This window comes from Peromyscus eremicus, chromosome 11, assembly GCF_949786415.1.
Source record: "Peromyscus eremicus chromosome 11, PerEre_H2_v1, whole genome shotgun sequence".
In the NCBI taxonomy this organism is placed as follows: domain Eukaryota; kingdom Metazoa; phylum Chordata; class Mammalia; order Rodentia; family Cricetidae; genus Peromyscus; species Peromyscus eremicus.
This window is the reverse complement of record NC_081427.1, coordinates 6,385,398-6,401,723: the sequence shown is the minus strand read 5'-3', so window position 1 is coordinate 6,401,723 and position 16,326 is coordinate 6,385,398. Positions and strand designations below refer to the sequence as shown.

The following is a 16,326-nucleotide window of genomic DNA, read 5'->3' as shown; positions in this document are numbered from 1 at the left end:
GAGCATTCATAAATAAGAAAAAGCCTCCGTGAATGAGTTTATTTGAGAGCTGGTTGGTGGGATCCCAGAAGAGCCAACAAAATCTCCAGCAGCACCCATTCACACATCTGGTGTTGCAGATTAGAATGTGAACACCAGACTGACTCCCCAATGCTGTTTGAAACCAAAACAGTAGGCAAATTTTTGTTAAGAAACCACATTTTTTTTATATATTGATATTAAGTCTCCATAGCTTACAAGAATAAGTTTCTGTTTCCTAAGCCTAATGTACCCTCCAAAACATGTTTCAACCTATGCTGAACTTGTGACCCAATGATGTATGCTCACCATTTGCCTTACCAAAATAACCTGTGATATGATTGCACTTTTGCCTTACGAAAATGTTTTTCCAGATACCTTGATGATTCCCCTGCCATATGATGTATTAGTGAACCATCTTTTTTTTTAATTTTATCACTTTTAAGGCCCAATTATCTCGACATCTGTTTTCTATTAACCTTAACTCTTCCCCTAGAATGGACCCCAAAAAGCAATGAGGGGCTGCTCTTTGAAATACTTTGGGAAAGAAAGCCAACTGACCAGTTTCTGGTGCGCCTGTAAAATGAAGCTTGCTTTAATCAGACATTCGTGCAATTGGTTTTTCTCAGGCCTAACAGCTGTCCAGCCCACTCACTCTGTTTCTCAGTCCCATCTCTACTGCAGGCAGCCAGAACTAATCCAGGAAGAGTAACTATCACACAAGGAGTCCAGGAATTCCTTCGCACAGACTTCTGGGAAATGTAGTCCATGAGACTGTGACATCACAGGAAGCGGCCCGGAAAATCCTTTTCGGCTTTCAGTCACCAAAGGAGGGTCTTCCCCAAAGTTGGGCGAGAGTCCAACCCTGCTCTACAATCCTGTTGCATCTCTGACATGGAGGTTGGTCCAGGGTGCAGCTCAGCCTGAGCCACTATGTGGGGTCCGGGGTTCCGTCTTGGAGGGAGCGGACTTGGGTGGAAGGTCGGAATAAGCTTCCTCGGAGTGCTGTGCCGAACTGGTTGAGTCACGTGGGGTTTCAGCTCAGCTCTGGGGAGAGTGTGATAGGGACTTTGCCTTGAGTGATGGTTTCCTTAGGAGGCCACGTGCAGCCCGAGTCCACCTTGGGCTTCTGGGACAGGAGAGCTGCCTGGTAGCGCGGAGTAGATGATAGTGCAAAGTCCAGGATTGCAAACTAATGATGGTCAGCTGACTGCCTGCTCCTGCGGTGGAGCTGGGAGCTCAGTGAGCAGCTTTGGTGGGGAAGCATGCTTCTCTAGCTGAGCCGTTCTCACATGGACGCTGTCAGATTTCTCAGAATCGGTAGAGCTAACGGGGTCTGGTCCTTCCTGAACTCTGTAGCCGGCCTAGTGTAACGGTCTTGAGGTCTTGATTGTGTTCATCTTATGTGCCAGTTCGAGAATTAAGGGAGGAAAAACCTGAGGCTCAGCAGTTCACCCGTGGGAAATCTCCCAGAATCAGCTGCTATAGAAAAGCTTTGATTAGGGTGAGAGAACACACATTCTGCAGTCATATGGAGGGAAAGACCCAGTGCACAGCTGAATGGGGACTAGAGAAGCTGAACCCAGGTTCACCTTGAGGGTGGGTTTTCTTAAATTTTTGACAGTTCCTTTAACCCTGATTTAGAGTTGAGTAAGAAAGGCAGAATGTCTGCTTGTTCCCAAATGGTTTTGTCAACATGTCTTCATCTTGCCTTGACATTATTGAGTTTGTCTAGAAGCAGGGTTCCTAGGAACAGATGAAAAACTCTCATGGCCTTGGGTTCCAGTGCCAGGCATTTGTGTCCGGTCAGCAGGGTGAGGAAGAGCTCACAGAACTCTGTGTTTATTCATCTGATTTAAAGTAAACAGACCTTTGGTAGGAAAGAAACTTCAGTCTACTCTATTGCACATCCCTGAGATCTCTGCATTTGTAAAGGGCAGGCAGGACCCTCTTGCCCTCCTGTATTTCAAAACAAATTCAAGGACAGCTTATGCTACCTGATTCTGTAACAGGAAACACTTGAACATATTTTATGGACTTGATAAATACTTTCTTTTGTTCATTTCATTTATCTTACATGTGCTTAATTTCTATGGTCTATTCCATGTGTAATTGAAACTTTTTTTCACTCTTATGTGTCATGAGCCCCCAAGAGATCACCAGGAGTCCAAGTTCATATGCAAAAGCAAAGCACCTTTATTGTAAGCACAAGCTTGGGCTCTCTGTCCATTCCAGCACAGCAGTTGGATCAGGGAGAGCCTTGAGCTCAGTGGAGGCAGGGTTTTTAAGGAGTAAAGGATGAGGGTAGGGGAATTCCAGATTCAGATGAGGGTTGAACTCCTGATTGGGCAGGAGTGAGGTAACAGAAGTTTTGTTAAACAGTGATTGGTATGGGCGTTGCTGCAAGGAAATTGGCAAACTATATACAAATTATGTAAGCTTTTCTTTGTGTTCTAGAGCTTTTAGTACTTGTCTCAAATTTGATTGGTCTCCTGCAGGGTACAGTCTGTTGCTTTTCCTGGTTATAGTAAGGGTGAGGCCTAGTCCTTGTATCATTAGTCTGCAGCCTGTCATGGCTGCACTGATGTTAAGTTAGGCCTCTTCATTCACTATCATGCTTTCGTTATAGGTATTAAATTTTGGTGCTTACATACTTGTTTTCATTTACTCTGTGAGGAAGAATTTCTCTTTAACTGCCTAAACTATTCCTCCCTATATGTAGTGATTGTTCATTCTTTTTGGTTATTAATCTGTGTTTGTCACTGTCATGACCTGATGCTGATTTCTTCTGGTTTCACTGATTTCTTCCAGTTTGCTCCTTTCATATCTAATCTGAGACTCCATTATTTCTTCATTTCCATTCTGCAGTTCTTGACTGATGTGGCTGCTGTGGTTACATTCCTGGGTCTTTTTCTGCAGCTGCAGCTGGGATGCCTTCCCCTGTCCTTACTCCAGAGGTTCCACTGTGTGCAGATGCTTCTTACAGTGAGCCAGGACAAAACCACTTCCTCCCTGTCCTTCACATGGGCACCGCCATATCCAACCAGTAAAGCAAAGTGCTAATGCTGGTTCCTGCTCTTCACAGGTCCAGTCCAGTTCCCCTTGTTGAGCAGTCCTGTCTCTTTCCTCCCAGGCTCCTTTCATTGTGTTCTAATGTCAGTGTGAGGGAGGGAGTTCCTTGTGTTTACAACTCATGCATGAGCCTTGCTGTGTTAGACATGTCATATCTGGAAAACTCTGGAGGGGAGGTGTGCTGGGTGAGGACATTCAGTTCCTGTTGATCCATCTATATGATTATATAGAGTCCATGGAGAGGTAGTGCATAAGATTTGAACAGGGTCAAACACATGCAAGGAATAAACCTGAGCAGCACAGGTATTTGTTACATCGTCAGCTCTGGTTATATTTGTGTCTGTCCTAGTGTCCTCCAGAGTCGTCATCAAATCCAGCAACATATTGTGAGTTGAAAGGTGTGTGTGGTTCCATGACCACCACTTTCAAAATCTGCCTTCCATTGTTCTCTTCTCGGCAGCCTCTGTGTGAATTTAAGTCAGATCTATGAGAGTGCATGTCCCAAATCCTTATTGGACACACTCCACATACTGTTGCTTTAAGAAGACTCAGAAACAACATATGGACTCTTCAAATCCAAAAATACATCCAGACATCTAACGTACAGAGTAAGGAATGTGATGTTTATTTTGTAAAATAATTATATAATTCATGTTTCCGTATCTAGTATCTACTTATGAGTGAGTACATACCATGTTTGTCCTTCTGGGTTTGGGTTCCCTCACTCAGGATGGTGTTTTCTAGTTCCATCCATTTGCCTGCAAATTTCATGCTTTCATTGTTTTTCTCTGCTGAGTAGTACTCCATTGTGTATATGTACCACATTTTCTAATGCATTCTTCATTTGACGGGCATCTAGGTTGTTTCCAGGTTCTGGCTATTACAAATAGTGCTCCTATGAACATAGTTGAGCATGTATCTTTGTGGTATGACTGAGCATTCCTTGAGTATATGCCCAAGAGTGGTATGGCTGGGTTTTTATGTAGATCAATACCCAATTTTCTGAGAAACTGCCATTAATTTCTTCAGTGGTTGTACATGTTTGCACTCGCACTAACAGTGAAGGTGTGTTCCTCTTGCTCCGCATCCTTTCCAACATAGACTGTCATTAGTGTTTTTGATCATAGCCATTCTGACAGGTGTAAGGTGGTATCTCAGAGTTGTTTTGATTTGCATTTCTCTGATGACTAAGGATGTTGAGCATTTCCTTAAATGGCTTTCAGCCATTTGAGATTCTTCTTTTGAGAATTCTCTATTTAGCTCTTTAGCCCATTTTTTAATTGGACTGTTCAGTATTTTGATGTCTAGTTTCTTGAGTTCTTTATATATTTTGGAGATCAGTCCTCTCTCAGATATGGGGTTGGTGAAGGTCTTTTCCCTTTCTGTAGGCTGTCTTTTTGTCTTACTGACCGTGTCTTTTGCTGTACAAAACCTGCTCAGTTGCAGGAGGTCCCATTTATTAATTGTTATTCTCAGTGTCTGTGCTGCTTGTGTTATATTTAGGAAGTGATCTCCGGTGCCAAGAGTACTTCCTACTTTGTCTTCTATCAAGTTCAGTGTCACTGGATCTATGTTGAGGTCTTTGATCCACTTGGACTTGAGTTTTGTGCACCGTGACAGATATGGATCTATTTGTAATCTTTTACATTTTGACATAAAGTTATGCCAGCACCATTTGTTGAAGATGCTTTCTTTCTTCCATTGTATAGTTTTGGCTTCTTTGTCAACAATCAGGTGTTCATATGTGTGTGGATTAATGTCAGGGTCTTCAGTTTGATTCCATTGGTTTGTATGTTGGTTTTTATGCCAGTACCAAGCTGTTTTTATTAGTATAGCTCTATAGTAGAACTTGAGGTCAGGGATGGGGATGCCTCCAGAGGTTGTGTTATTGTACAGGATTCTTTTGGCTATCCTGGGTTTTTTGTTTTTCCATATGAAATTGAGTATTGTTCTTTCCAAGTCTGTGAAGAATTGTGTTGTGATTTTGATGGGAATTGCATTGAATTTGTAGATTGCTTTTGGTAAGGTTGCCATTTTTTGAGATACAGAGCAAAGAACAATCAGACTGCAAACCACAGTACCAGGGAGGCTACAAAGCAGGGTGGACCCTAGGATGACTGGTTTATAATAAGTTTTGGTTTTACTCAATCACTGGGCAAGCTTCAGTGAAACATTTCACGATTAGGATAAGAATTTGTAATGTATCAAGCTGATAATAGAAAAATAAAATAAAATGAATTATTTTTTTATTTTGTTACTTTATGTTTCCAACATAGATATTATATGTGATCTTCTCTGTATAATATTAGAGGGACCAGCCTTAATATTATACATCCCAGGGGCTCAGGAGAGAGAACTACCCTCGGCGAGGACTCTTTTCGGGAAATAGAATCTCAGCACACCGAGCTGTATAGTCCACTTGCTTTAATTCCTCTGGCATAACATCCTATATACACAGCTTCAGTTCTGTTCTCGTGCCTAGCTCCTTTCTTACCTGATTTCTCTCTATACTTACCTATTGCTCCCTCTAAGTTCTGTCTTAATTTTCTTGTCTTAATTCTGCCTCATCTAGGTCCTTTTCAGCTTATTCTTACCCAGCTAGTACTTCCCCATCTGGCTCTTCCTCATTCCTCTAGTACTCTCTTCTAGCCCTTCAATCTAGTTCTTCCCCATCTCAGTTTGTTCCTCTCAAATTTTTACCCATCTAGTTCTTCCATTCTCTTTTCTCTTCTCTGTCCTCCCGTGCCCTGGGAGTCCTGGTATACATACACTTACAAGCAGTAATCCCTTGGCAGTGCAAAGCCAGGCTTCCAGGGTCAAACGGAGGGGTGATAAGAATCACATAGGGAGGCAATAACCGTTAATTATCATTTGCAACCCCCAAGGGAAGTGACCAATGGGGAATGAATTAACTAAAGGCTAAATTCGGGTAATATCTAAGAAGAGGGATCTTATGTGCTCAACTATAACCTCAAATGTGATTGGTAGAAAATGTTAAGAATCTGTAAGTTGCTAGGTCAATGGGATAAAATAAAACTGTCTTCTTTTTTCCTGTGGTTCCTATCTATCCAAGCTATCTGCCGTTTTTATGCAGGGTGGGGGAAAGTGTGCTCAGTTGCTAGACAACCTGTGCACAGCTAGATGCTTCTGGTGATAGTTAAAGGGAGATCTGGAACTAGAGGTAAGATTTGGGAAAGGAGGAAGTTAAGCTTAATTGGCACATCCACCAGGCCTTCTCAAATGGGCAGCCTGGATGCTTAAGTCTGTTCTTAGAGAGTACAGAGGTATCTCTGATAAGGTATTTTCCTCCATCTGGGGATGGACCTAGCCAGATGCTGCCAATGATGATAATTACAGGGAGGCTTGAACTGGGGTTCTGGCTGAGCATAGCTGTCATCACAGAAAGTTATCTAAATATTCCTAGAAGTGGTTAGGTAAGGAGTTAAAGGTCTATAAAGTTAGTAAGGCATAAGAAAGGAGGGTCAGAGCTAAATTGTGTAGAGCTATTACTTAATGTCCACCTGACCTAGGTAGGGTCTCCTTGTGGAATTTATCTTAAATCGGGAGACTTTCATGTGGACTGATATTACTGCTAGTCCTTGAAAGTGGCCAAGGAAGATATCTGATTCCAGAGAAAGTCTTTCCTGAGGCTGTTCTCCAAATACCTGGAATGTTTATGTCCAGAGAGTGATCAGTCCACACTGTTAGCCCTTCTTAGGGAAAAGTCAGTTGGGAAAACTATGAAAGCACACATGATTTTCATAACAGAAGACAGCTGATATATGACAAGCCAAATAACACCAAAAGCTCCTTGGAATTTGGCTTCCTCTGGAGGAATTCCTTGATCCCTCCAGGTAGTGACTTTGCCGTAACCAGCTGAGTTCTTATGATATATTCCTGCGGCCTGCAGCAATCTCCCTTATTTTTTTCATGGTTTAATTCACTTTCTGAGCCTTAAAATGACAAAACTTGCTGGCTTTAAGCAAAATGTAGTGGCTGTTTCATGGCACAGTTGTGTAAGTAAAGCCCTGGGACAAAGATCCTGTAGTTACTACTTCATGATGTGTGTGTTGTATTTAAAGCACTATATTATGTAATCAGTAGATCGGCGATTTTGAATGGAGGGTCACTATATTTTAGATCCTAACCAGGAATACAATTCTCTCTTTGCATATCATTTTACCTCCCACCAATCTCCTGGTCTTCTTCAGTTTTGTTGATTCTCTAAACCCTATCTCCGCGGGACACTGACAAGAGATACAAGAGTTCTTTTGACATCTACTTTGTCCATTTTGTTGTTCTATGCTCACTTCTAGGACCAGCCACCGTTCAAGTGGAGTACTATATCCAACTTCCAATTATATATAGAAAGAATGTGCAACAATATTTAATGAGTGGCATTATGCCCCTCAGGCCAGACATTATTTGCATTTTTTTTTTCTCCACTAAAAGTGAGATTTGCCTGTTTCAAATGCCCCTGAAGTGTTTGCCATTAATAGTATTGGGTAAAATTCCTCCTAAATCCAATCATCTTTATAGGCGTACTGCCCACCACATCACAGAGGTGCTGCCCCAGGACAGCAGACACTTCTGCAAGTAGAATAGTGCTATGCTCTGCTGGGCAATATGGGGAGTGATCTTCACATTTAATTTTGCTTTGAGGACCTGCTTAAGTTTTTTCAGAGGTAAATGTTTCCATCTTTATATTCTCTGGGCTCTTGCCCTACTGCACACTGGTAATTTTTCCCTCTTCTTGGTGATGTGTATGTAGTTCTAGTCTCACCTTTCCTAAGGCTGTGACCCTTTAACACAGTTTGTCAAACTGTGGTGACCCTCAACCTTAAAATTATTTTTCTTGCTACGTCATAACTAATTTTGCAACGGTTATTTATTGTAATGTAAACACTTTTGGAGATGAAGTTTTGCCAAAGGTTTCATGACCCACATGTTGAGAACCAGTGCCCTAGTAAAAAAAAGAATGGAATCTCTTTTATCCACTTACTTCTAAAGGTGGTAATATTCTATACTAGCAGCAAAGAAGCTTCCAATACAGTTCAATTTCTTTTCCCTTGAGAAATTACTGGGTGTTCTATTCACCAAATTGTTACATTCTGCCTGTTTCTTAAAGATCTGCAGGCCTCCTCATTGCTGTTCAGCTCTGCACTTTATTTAAAGACATTTCTCTATGTAGTCATTCTTCATGGAGGATATATTTCAGTTGTCCCTAAAGTCTTGTGATGATACGCTACTCCCACTGATCAAAACTTCATGCCTTTCACACACAAGAGTCAGGGGACTGGAGCTGGATCTGACCTGAAGGTCTCCTGTCTAAGGGTGAGTTTGCTCAGTGCTAAAAGGTGCTTTGCAAGTTCCAAGGGAGAGAAGCAACAAATAGTCCTGCTTAGCTGTTACACCCGTGAACCACAGCAATGACCAGTGTGGCATGATATCCCTAAAGGTGTCACGGTGCCTCTCACATCTTAACATTAGTAGAAGATGTCTAATGGGACTTAGAGGGGACAGGAGACCTACATAATGCTTGGAGCTGCCTCTGATGACATGTTAGGTCTTAAATCGTAGAGGAGAACATACTAATGCCACTAAACCATCATAATCCCTAACTACACTCTAAGTACTTCTCCTTAGACCCACACTGGAGTGTCGCTGTCACTGCTCCTCGAAGGTGCTTCTCACATTACATTACAGAAAACTGAAACTTACAAAGTCCAGAGAACTGTTGTCGTGTGGTGCCGTGACCCAAAAGATACACTACTCCACAATTCCTGCACACAAGACTCAGGGAATATCTCTGTGGAGGGGGCATATTGATTATGAGACTCGGGGTTCTAGGAAGTCTGCTGTGAGGTTGTGCCTTCTAGAAAGTGAAGGGAAGCTGCACCCATGATACCCCAACAACATGGCTGCCTGAACAAGCCCTGAACGATGACAGTAGCACAAGATCCCCTGCAGGGGGCAGTCTGCTGGGTAAGCATCCAAGTGTAGGCACCTGAGAACTGCTGAGAGAGGGAGAATTAGTGTTTCCAGGATGAGAGCACTCACTGTTCATCCACTAACAAGTGGTCAGTCCTCAAAACATACAGATACTCAACAGTGAACAGAATCGGACATTCATATTTATACAGTTATGCATATATGTATATATACACACACACATGTGTGTGTGTGCTGTGTGTATGTATATAACAATAATAATTAGGGAAGAATACACTATTTGAATTGGAATCATGGGGGACATGAGAAGTTGCAGTGAGGAGATAGAGGGGAAATGACATACTCATATTTTAATTTAATAATTTTTCAGAGAAAAAATACAATCTTGCCAATTGTGACAATATCGGTGAAACTCAAAGTTATTTCAGGCAGATAAAGGTAAATAATACATGATCTCATCAGAATGTTAAATGTAATGAATTGTAACTCATATCTGTTGCATTTGTTTATGTTGTGGTATATTAGTTTATGTAAAGATGTGTTGCATTTGTTTACCTTGTCTGCCTAAGACACCTGATTAGTCTAATCAAAAGCTGAATGGCCAATAGCTAGGCAGGGAGTACAAGCGGGACTTCCAGGAAGAGACAGTAAGTAAGAGGAGGAATCTAGGAGACAGAGACAGAGGGAGATGTCAAGGGCCAGCCAGCCAGACCTGGAGGAAGCAGGAAAGCAGGACATACAGAATGAAAGAAAAGTAAAAGCCCTGAGGCAAAACATAAATGGATAGAAATAGGGTAAATTACGTTATGGATAGTGGGACAAGCATATGCTGAAGGCCAAGCTTTCATAATTAATAAGAAGTCTCCATGTCATTACTTGGGATCTGATTAGTGGACCAAAGAAAAATGCCAGCTACACTTCCTGAAGAATGAATGCTCTGGGACAGTGTGATAGGAGGGAGAAACCCACAGTACTGTTGTCCCGAGTGCTGGGTGTCTGTAAGCATTATGTAGGGTACATTTCATAAGCCTGGAAGATAGTGTTTAAGGAGCTGACCGAACTGTTGGTGGTTTTTGCTCCTTTCAGTCTTTTGTTTCTTTAGCTCTTTTGGGGGCCTGCCACAGCTCCCAAATAAATCACACATGGGCTTAGTATTACTTATGAATTCTCAGTCTAAGCTTGGCTTAACTTCCCTAGCCAGTTTTTCTTTACTTACATTATCCCGTCTACCTTTTGCCTCTGGGCTTTTACCTTTCTCTTACTTCTGTGTATCTCACTTTCAGTCTTCCTCCACGGCGGGTGTGGGGCTGGCCCCCAGCCTTCCTCCTCTCTTTGTTCTCTTGGTCTTTCTCCCTTTTGTGCTTGTTTATTCTCTCTGCCTCCCAGCCCCACATATCCTTTTCCTGCCTTGCCATTGGCCATTCAGCTCTTTATTAGACCATCTGATGTTTTAGCCAAGGAACTCAGCTTTACAGGGTTAAACAAATGAAACATAAAAGAATACAATATATCCTTGCATCATTAAACAAATGTTCCACAGCATAAATGTAACCATCTTAAAATAATATTCCACAACACCATAACTAAGAAAGAGTATCCAAAGCTTAACCAGGAAATTATTACAAAATGCCTCATATACATAAATTACTGATATTCCATGTATTGGTAAAAAGGAAAAATACCCTGTGACTATTCTCATAGGTCATTCTGGGACTTTACTCAATAAAATATGAAAAAAGAAAATTTTTAAAGAAGTAAATAGCATCAAAAATTGTACTTCTCAGCTACTGCACAGAGATGCACAGGTGTCGTTTGTGCAAAACATGCTCTAGGAATACGGCAAACACCAGAGTCAACACCTGTTAGAGAAAAGATAGCAAGGGAAAAACGACAAAAAGGTCAAGTGATGTCTATTCTATATTAAATTCTCAACAGCGTTGTTAGTCCTGTACTTGCCTGTTTTCTCACATGATCAGATACTTAAATGACATTCAGTCTGGGAGTTCCTCCCCTGCCTGCTCCTTCTCATGTCCCTTGTCACCATCATTTGCACCATTAGTAAATCTGTAGAAATCCTGAAACCCAGATGACAGCCCGAGCTGCTGCATCAGACTCTGTATTTTCATTTCACTTCACATTCGTGATTGTACATATTAACTATTGAGAAATTCCTTCTCCCCCACCATGACTTCCTCCTGTGAGAAATATGTGTGTGTGTGTGTGTGTGTGTGTGTGTGTGTGTGTGTGTGTGTGGTTTATAGTAGCATATGGCACTGATTGCATGTTCTGTGGATGCATTCGTTTTACATTTTATCTGTCTTAATTGGATTGTGTCCAACTGGGCTTATAGGATCTTTTACCTTGACTTTCCTTGAAGATGGGTCCAGTGTGAGATCATGTGACCACCTCAGACATGTCTGAGGAGTATTACTCACCTATGTAAGAAACATTTCTAGCTTCTTTCATCCTGGGCAAAATGCAGATTCGTGTCCACAGGCACATGATGCCTGTGTTAGGGTTTCTATTACTGTGATGAAGACCATGAAAGACAGCTTGGAGAAGAAAGGGTTTATTTTAGACTACAACTTCAGGTAACTGTCCATCACCAAGGGAAGTCAAGGCAGGATGCTGAGGCAAGAACTGGAGCAGAGGCCACAGAAGAACACTGCTTACTGACTTGTCCAGCCTGCATTCCTACACCATATACAACTGACTGCCCAGGGTGGGCACCACCTATAACGGGCTGTGCTAGCTCATATTAATCACTAATTAAGAAAATGTTCCTTAGGCTTGGCTACAGGACAGTCTTAGGGAGGCATTTTCTCTATCATGTTTCTCTCATCTCAAATGACCCTAGCTAATGTCAAGTTGACAGGAGAACTGTCCACCCAATGCATCATGGTATTTATATTATCATTAGTGGTTTTAATTAACTAAAAGTGTAATGTCATTCATTGATCTTTGTTTCAGGAAATACTGTCCTTCTGGGATGTGGCCATTGATTTCTCTCCAGAAGAGAGGGAATGCCTGGAGCCTGCTCAGTGGAATTTGTACAGGGATGTGATGTTGGAGAATTACAGCCACCTTGTGTTCCTTGGTGAGGCTCTCATCCATTGTGAATTCTTATTTCACCATCAACATGTAGCTTTCTCTTTGTATGGTATCTCATGGGAGCATTTCAACAGTGAGTTTCATATCCTTTGTTTTCAGAAGAATTATGGAGAGTGCTGTATTAAGAATGATTTCGGTGCTGGAGAGATGTCTCTGTACTTAGCAGAACTGACTGCTCTTCTAGAGGACCAGGGTTCAATTCCCAGCACCCACATGGCAGCTCACAACTGTCTGTAATTCCAAGATCTTAACACACTCACACAGACATATATGCATGCAAAAACACCCATGCACATAAAAAATAAAAATAAATTATTAAAAGAATCATTTCACTGTTTTTCTCTTTTTGTGTTTATCCTTTCTATGTTGGATGTATGTTTCCTTCAATCTAGTAGGACTGTTAGAAATTCAATGGCATGAAACATGGAGTACACTTGTTAATGAAAGTGTTTCATAACTTAGTTTTAATGTTTTTTCCTTTAAATGAAACTCAGAATCTGAATGTTGTAATTTCTTTATGTAGTGTAGTGATTCTGTCAGAAAAACATTTAAGGAACTGATTGTCTGCAATCATTTATTTCATCATCTCTTTCCTTATAAGCCATGTACTGGAAGGCACATGTCAATTCCAAGTAAAAGAACACACAAACAATCTTGTTCCTTCTTTTTCTGCAAACAGGTCTTGTTGTGTCAAAGCCACACCTGGTGACATTTTTGGAGCAAAGACAAGAATCTTCAGATGTGAAGAGACAAGCAGCAGCCAACGTGCAGCCAGGTGTGTAGGAATGAGGGGTTTAGGGGCAGAGTTGAGGTCCAAATAGCCCACAGAAAGGCAGGCTTTTCCCATTACCCTGGAACATGACACTGTGGGAATCATTCTTTAGGTCTCTCCTTTATCTTTGTTGTCAAAGCTCATCTCTCAGACGTTTCTGACGGTTTAACTCTCTTAAGCTTTGCATTTCCCAACTGCCACTCACTAGCTGTGCTCCTGTTGACAGTGACTTCCAAGATTTTTCTTTTTGTTGATTCTCCATTGTGGTGTAAGACTCGGGGAAAGAGAACTCAGTGCTGGTGAGACTGAGAGTTTTAGAATTTGAGAGAAGACTCTTGCCAGAAACATACCAAAGTGAGCATGATTGGGTTTATAAAGCCTAATGCACAGTTCCATCACAGAGAGGCAGGAGGGACAGAAGGCTCAACAGTTTCAGTTCTGGTGTTTAGAACAATTTCTGGGTGGGGAGCAGCTGGATAAAACTCAGAAACCAAAGTCACTTTGGATAGTTCATTCCCCGCTGATGTTAGGGAAGAGTTAAAGCATTAATATATTGTATAAAGGGATTGACTTGGCCCATTAGGTACATTGATTTAACGCATGCTGTTTGGTTTTTTCAACAGTTTTCCCATTAGTTAGGTCAGCAGGGCCCGACCATTAGACCTAGGAAGAGTAAGACATGATGAGCTACAAGGCCTTATATTGTTGCTTCAGGGTTGCCCATCAAGCCAGTTCTGGGTACAGTGATTGTGTGCCCCTCATGTCACTTAGTAGATTTAGGTCTTTCAGTGTGTTGTAAGGCTCCATGTTTTGGGGGATTTTATTTTGTGTTCTTTTTTCAAGTTAATGTATTTATCATATATTATGCCTAACTGTTATTTGGACATATTCCCAGTACAACTTGTTAGAGAAATTATAAGCTTTTATGTATAAACCTGGTGTTCCCAGATACATCAGAGCTAGTAAAATATTTTCTTTCAGATGTAGTCAGGGTAGCCACTGGCGCTAGCCCTGGGGGAAGCATTATGGCTAATATTACTGTGTGTGTGTCCATTTGGATGAAGAGATCTTGTGGTTTCTTTTCTCCATCTGGATCTGTCTTTCCTGAGCATCTGTAACCTCTTCTATCTGTGTGAGCAAAACCCCAAACCTGCCATGCAGCGCTCTGGTGGGACTTGGGCTGGCAGCTCAAGTGTTCAGGCAGTTGCCAGGAGAAGAGTCTCTGTACTGCAGCCCACCTAGAGACACAAGATGAGGAAGCCATGTTCAGCTCCATTTTTGTGTGTTTAGAAACTTTTTTAAGCTTTCTCGGGTCTTGTGTGGATATAGGTACACCACATTGGAATGCCATTTGTTGGCAGAGTTTTTTTATCCTGGCAGCCACTCTAAAATAACCAAAATGAAGGCTTAATATTAATTATAAGTGCTCAGCCAACAGCTTAGCTTCACTGTTAGCTAGTTCTTACATTTTAAATGAAACCATATTTCTTATCTACCCTCTGCCATGTGGGGATACCTTCTTACAATACGACGTGTTTATCTTGTTTCTCTCTGCAGCTGCTGGCAACTCCTCTCATCTACTCTTCTTCCCAGCATTCCCTCTGCCCATAAAATCCTGCCTAGCCATTGGCCAATCAGCTTTTTATTAACTATTAGAGTAATACATATTCATATTGCACAAAAAGATTGCTCCACATCATAGGCACTGGTCCCAGATGTCTCTGGAAGGTAACTCAGAACGACTGCTTTGGGTGAACTTTCACAGTCTACCTCACAGCCTCCTCAGGCCATATTGCTTTCTTTTTCCTGATGTGGTGGGTCCACACATCGCACATGCAGCTTAGTTTAAATGAGTGCCACAGTTCATCCTGCTGTGCTGACTGGCCCTGTGGCAGAGCCTCTGTTGTATATTATCTACCACTTTGCTGAGGACTCCTTACACAGTCAGACATGGACAGCTCAGCTCTGGGGTTAGCTTTGCTGAGAGGAGGAAATTCAAAGTCAAGGGATGTCATGGTTGTTTGAACTAGCGTGTAGTTCTGTGGTGATACTTTATTTGTACTCTAACAAAGGTTGTGTAAAGATAAGAGGGCAGAGGCACCCTTGAGTTGCTTCTGGCAGGCCCCCATGTCAAAACCCGTTCAGTCCTTTCCTGTCACTGTAGAAGAAACTCCTTCCCAGAGCAATTAAACAACTTAATGCCTATTGTAAAAAAGAAAGAAAAACCATACTGCTCTGGATGATAGAACAGCTATAAAAAAGAGAACAAAAAATATGGGAGAAACGATAAAGCAAATATTTTGGCAAACTTCTATAAATGAACAAAGACAAAAATATGAATAAATTATAGACACAGGTGTGGATGTAACAATAATTGCCCCAGAATCTAGGCATCCAAATTGGCCTCTTCAGGAGATAAATGTTTAGCTTTTAAGCATTGGGACATAATCTCAATTAAAACAGAGCATGAAATGGGTTTAATGTATAGAGCCAGGACAGAGAGGAAAATTAAAGCCATATGTGGCTGACATAGCAATGAATTTATGGGAACATGATTTGTTACAGCAGTGGAATACCCAGATTAACATTCCTCCCATCTCAGAAAAAAAAACAAAACTAACATATGTTTCTGGGGAAAATATTAGAACGTATAATAAAGAACAGTCACTGGCCATTCAGGTTGTACAAGAACACAACAGCTGCTGATCTTCCAAAGGCACCAACAGGCCCACCTTTAAAATGCTAACAGACAAGCCTGTATGGGTGGAGCAATGGCCTTTAACATCAGAGAAATTGCAAGACTTAGAATGCTGGCACAGAAGCAGCTAAATGCTCAGCATATTGAAGAATCAGCCAGCCCTTGGAATTCTCCTGTATTTGTTATTAAAAAGAAATCTGGAAAATGGAGAATGGTAACACCTCTAAGAGCTGTTAATAAGGTGATTCAGCCAATGAGCTCGCTACAATCTTGAATTCCTTTGCCTTCTCTGTTACCTAAAGCATGACCTCTTATTGTTATCAACTTAAAAGACTGTTTCTTCACTATACCTTTACAAGAAAAAGACAGAAAAATTTGCCTTCATGGTGCCTACTTATAATAATTCTCAGCCTGTTAAGAGATATCAATGGAACTTTCTGCCACAGGGAAGGTTAAATAGCCCAACCCTGTGCCAATATTTTGTGTGACAGCCACTGGAAATGATATATAAGTAATTCCCTCAATCTATAGTTTACCATTACATGGACAACATCTTATAAGCTGATTGAAATGTAGATACTTTAGAAAAATGTCTGAAGAAGTAAAGATAAATTTTGCCTTGTTGGGGATTACAAATTGCTCCTGAAAAAATAGAAAGACGAGATTCCATTAATTAGTTAGGATATAAAATAGGTCTCCAAAA

The 16,326-nt window shown here is 41.3% G+C and overlaps 1 protein-coding gene and 1 long non-coding RNA gene across 2 annotated transcripts in view; one reads left to right on the top strand and one right to left on the bottom strand.

The window, feature by feature from the left end:
- Positions 1-807: 807 nt before the first annotated feature.
- The window catches only part of LOC131921929 (zinc finger protein 58-like), a 24,881-nt gene continuing 9,362 nt past the window's right edge, over positions 808-16,326 (top strand). The window contains exons 1-3 of the mRNA XM_059276677.1: positions 808-918; positions 12,013-12,139; positions 12,833-12,928. Coding sequence (XP_059132660.1) covers positions 913-918; positions 12,013-12,139; positions 12,833-12,928 — 229 coding nt within the window. The 5' untranslated portion in view covers positions 808-912. The remainder of the gene's footprint in view (positions 919-12,012; positions 12,140-12,832; positions 12,929-16,326) is intronic.
- LOC131921949 (uncharacterized) overlaps positions 12,722-16,326 on the bottom strand; it is a 21,754-nt gene continuing 18,149 nt past the window's right edge. Inside the window, exon 3 of the long non-coding RNA XR_009382155.1 lies at positions 12,722-14,163. This is a non-coding gene — a long non-coding RNA (uncharacterized LOC131921949). The remainder of the gene's footprint in view (positions 14,164-16,326) is intronic.